General features: G+C 43.6%; 1 gene segment (V, D, J or C); it reads right to left on the bottom strand.

Annotated features, from left to right (window-relative positions):
- Window positions 1–1,776, bottom strand: part of LOC102993450 (T-cell receptor alpha chain constant-like) — a 369,182-nt gene extending 367,406 nt beyond the window's left edge. The window contains 2 exon segments of the C gene segment in view: window positions 1,220–1,508; window positions 1,691–1,776. Coding sequence covers window positions 1,220–1,508; window positions 1,691–1,742 — 341 coding nt within the window.
- Window positions 1,777–3,416: the final 1,640 nt, after the last annotated feature.

The raw sequence follows: 3,416 nt of genomic DNA, 5'->3' as shown, positions 1-3,416 counted from the left end.
CGTGGAGCGGCTGGGCCCGTGGGCCATGGCCGCTGAGCCTGCGCGTCCGGAGCCTGTGCTCCGCAACGGGAGAGGCCACAACAGTGAGAGGCCAGCGTACCGCAAAAAAAAAAAAAAAAAAAAAATACAATGCATCAGTGCATCAGAGTCTGATTGAGTAAGTGCCTAATGACCCAGATCTTCAAGGTGCTGTAGGTGATTCTGATATAGGTGATGTTGGTGGTTGAAGTTCTGGCATGTGGGAACCACAGTCTTACCAACCTTTCGCCTGCCCTCCCCCACCTTTTCCACCAAGCATCACATAAGTACAAATGTGCTTTCTCCACAAACACATTTTCAGTAGCATCAAAAGTGTATGAAAAAAACTATTCTTACCAGAAACAAGAATAAAATGGATGGAAAACTGTTATATATGTTATAATAGAAGTATTCACTTTCAAAAAACAACATTTTAGGACCTGGTAGCCGAGAACATACATCTCTCACTTGTATGAGGACAGATTAGGACTCTCTGATAAATTCCCATCTCTTTAATGGAGAAATTGAAGCTTGGAAGTCACACAACTAGTAAATGGGAGAATCAGATTCAGATCTTTGTCTCTACTACTCCAAAGATTCAGATCTTTGTGTCTATTATTATACAACGTTTTCACTCCTCAGCTTTAAAATGAAAAGTTTGGTTGAAAGAGTCCTAAGATCCTTTTTAACTCTAATGTCTGATGAATCTACTGTTTCCTATACAGGAATTAGAGAAATGCAAAAATCATCTCATGCATCTCAAAGCCCCACCTAAGTCTTGAGGGGGCTGCACATATAACAGATGAGACCGTCTAGTACTGACAAGTCCTTCCTCATCCTCCACAAGTGACCTGGTAAATTTAGAGCTTGAAGGGTCTTTAGGCTCATCAGTCCAAATCCTTTGTTTAAAGTGAGGAAACTGAAGGCTGCTACACCGATGATGTGCTTAAGGACACAGAGCCAGGATGGGCAGAGCTGAAGCTGGTATTTCAGTTTCCCGTTCTAAATCTCATGCCCTTTACCCTAGTCTAACATGCTGCCAAAAACATCAGGAGTTTGACAGCCCTCCCTTTCCTGTTGCCAGCTGTTTGTAGACTCTCCTTTGTGGGAAGACATAACCACCAACTCTACACACTGTTGCGGCTTCTAAGAGGCAGCTCTGGCAGGGTTTGCGTTGGGGCTGCAGTTGCCTGGTGAGCACTGTGTATCCGTAGCACAGAGGTAAGTAGCAGCGTCTGCAGCCTGGGAAGCCGTGATAGACAGGGAACTGCTTTTGATGGAGCTGTCAAGCGTGACTCGCAGTCTTCCACTACGCTTCTCTCTCTCATTTGAACGTATTAAAATCAGGTGGGCAAAGCCTCTCCTTGAATCCTGTCTGTACCAATGTAAGGTGTCTATAGAAGTTTTATAACTGCAGTTCATGGTGGCATTTTCACCCTCCTGGATGCTCAGGGCCTGAAGATTCTCTTCTCCTTGCTGGCTATTCACCCCTAGGCAGAAACACAAGGCCAGAGGCCAGGAGTCAGTCACTGCATTTTTCACTCTCTAGTGTTTGCATTTCCTTCCATAATTTGGGGGTACATTTCCCAATTAACAAGAAGATTTTGCCCCTCTGTCTTGTGGGCTCGGAACTTTGGTCACCCTCTTCCCATCGCCAAGAGCCCCAACTCACTGGCCAGTTGAAGCCACAGAATCACCAAAGACACGGTCAGGAGTTTCTGCATTCTTCTTCCTTATTGGGATCACAGGAGACTCAGCTCTGGGGCCTGAAATGAAGCCAGGTTCCTCAGTCTAGTTCTTTTTTCTGGGTATGTTTATCTAGTGCCTCTGGATCCCAGAGAGAGTCTCAGGGTTCTTACCCAGCCAATCAGAGGAAGCTCAGTCCTGCGCTTTCAATACAAACATGCTGATTTCAAACCAAGTGAGTCTGAAGAGAGAGGGTGCTGCCATCTTGTGGTGGCAACATCATCCTGCTAATAGAGCCGGCTGTGGAAGGTGAAGTGTGTTAGAGCTGATACAGAAGCAATTACAAAGCTAGTCTATTCTCTGCCTTTAGTACACTCCAGTTCCAGCCTAGAGTAAGAACAGACACAGCTTAATTCATGTAAAAACTCAATTAAGAAAGAATATTGACGCCTGGTATTTACAGAATACCTCTGAGGAGCACTGTTAGGTTTCTTACAATCACTTCTGGTATTTTATCAATGAGCTTTCTTTTTTTTTTTTTCCTAATTTGCCTAATGCTGGAATGAGATTGTATATAAGTCAGGGTTCTTACTGGTGAGTAACAGAAACTGACTCTGTTTGAATTAAGTAAAAAAGGAATAAGTTAATTAATACTGGGTTTGCCTCAACATCTCCAATAGGGTCAAATAACTGGAGTCAAAAGCTACTGAGTCAGTCTACCAAACGTTTAAGGAAGAGTTAGCACTGATCCTTCTTAAACCATTACAAAAAATTGCAGAGGAAGGAACATCTCAGTGCTATCTGCTTCATCACTTTGGTCCTATGATCCGGCAGATCCAAAAATGATGCTTGGAGTTTCCATGGCAAATGGGATGGAGAGATGGGAAACACCAAGAGGAAAATTGCAGCATAGTCCACTAGTATTGGGGGCTGGGGGGAATATATGCCCTTTTCTTTAAATATTGATTCTCCTTTTAAGAAACAGCTTCTGACTTGCTAATTGACCACGGCAAAGTCTGAATATCTAACTTAGGAAAAAACTAACTTAGTGACCATGCAGCCTGAACTTCCATCATGAACCAAGTGTTGTCCGACCTACATACCTGCACTGTTGGCCCTGCCCAGCAGCAATCTATCATCAAGTGGAAAAGATATATATGAGACTGGGATCAGGCATCCCCAGAAGATCCAGGTAAGCTGAATGAGTAAGCACCTCAGATTCCTTTGACACAAACTCTTCTTGTTTTGTATACTCTCCCTTAACCATGCCTATAACCTTCTGGGGAGCTCCTTATAATCAGTTAACTAAGGAAGAAGAAAATCAAGCCTATTTTTCATATGGATTTGCACATTATTTTGGTACCACACAAAACTAGCACTATAACCCACGGAAGGATGAAGGTGAAGGACAATCCCTCCAAATCATCAGGTGATACCTTTTGGTTATGCATGTTACCTAGAGTGAGAGGTGGCCAGAGGTACTGATCTACAGTGATTCTTGGGCAGTTGCTAATGATTTTTCTGGATGGTAAGAGACTTGGAAGGAACAAGATCGGAAGATTAGTGCCAAGGAAATCTAGGAAAGAGGTATCCGGATGGACCTCTCAGAATGGGCACAGACTGCCAAGATAATTATGCACTATGTGGATACTGGCCAGGGGAAATGGAAGCTCTTAATAATGGACAGAACGATGCACTCTATGGATGTGTCA

Source organism: Physeter macrocephalus, chromosome 11 (assembly GCF_002837175.3).
Source record: "Physeter macrocephalus isolate SW-GA chromosome 11, ASM283717v5, whole genome shotgun sequence".
In the NCBI taxonomy this organism is placed as follows: Eukaryota; Metazoa; Chordata; class Mammalia; order Artiodactyla; family Physeteridae; genus Physeter; species Physeter macrocephalus.
This window is presented reverse-complemented; position numbering and strand designations above follow the sequence as displayed.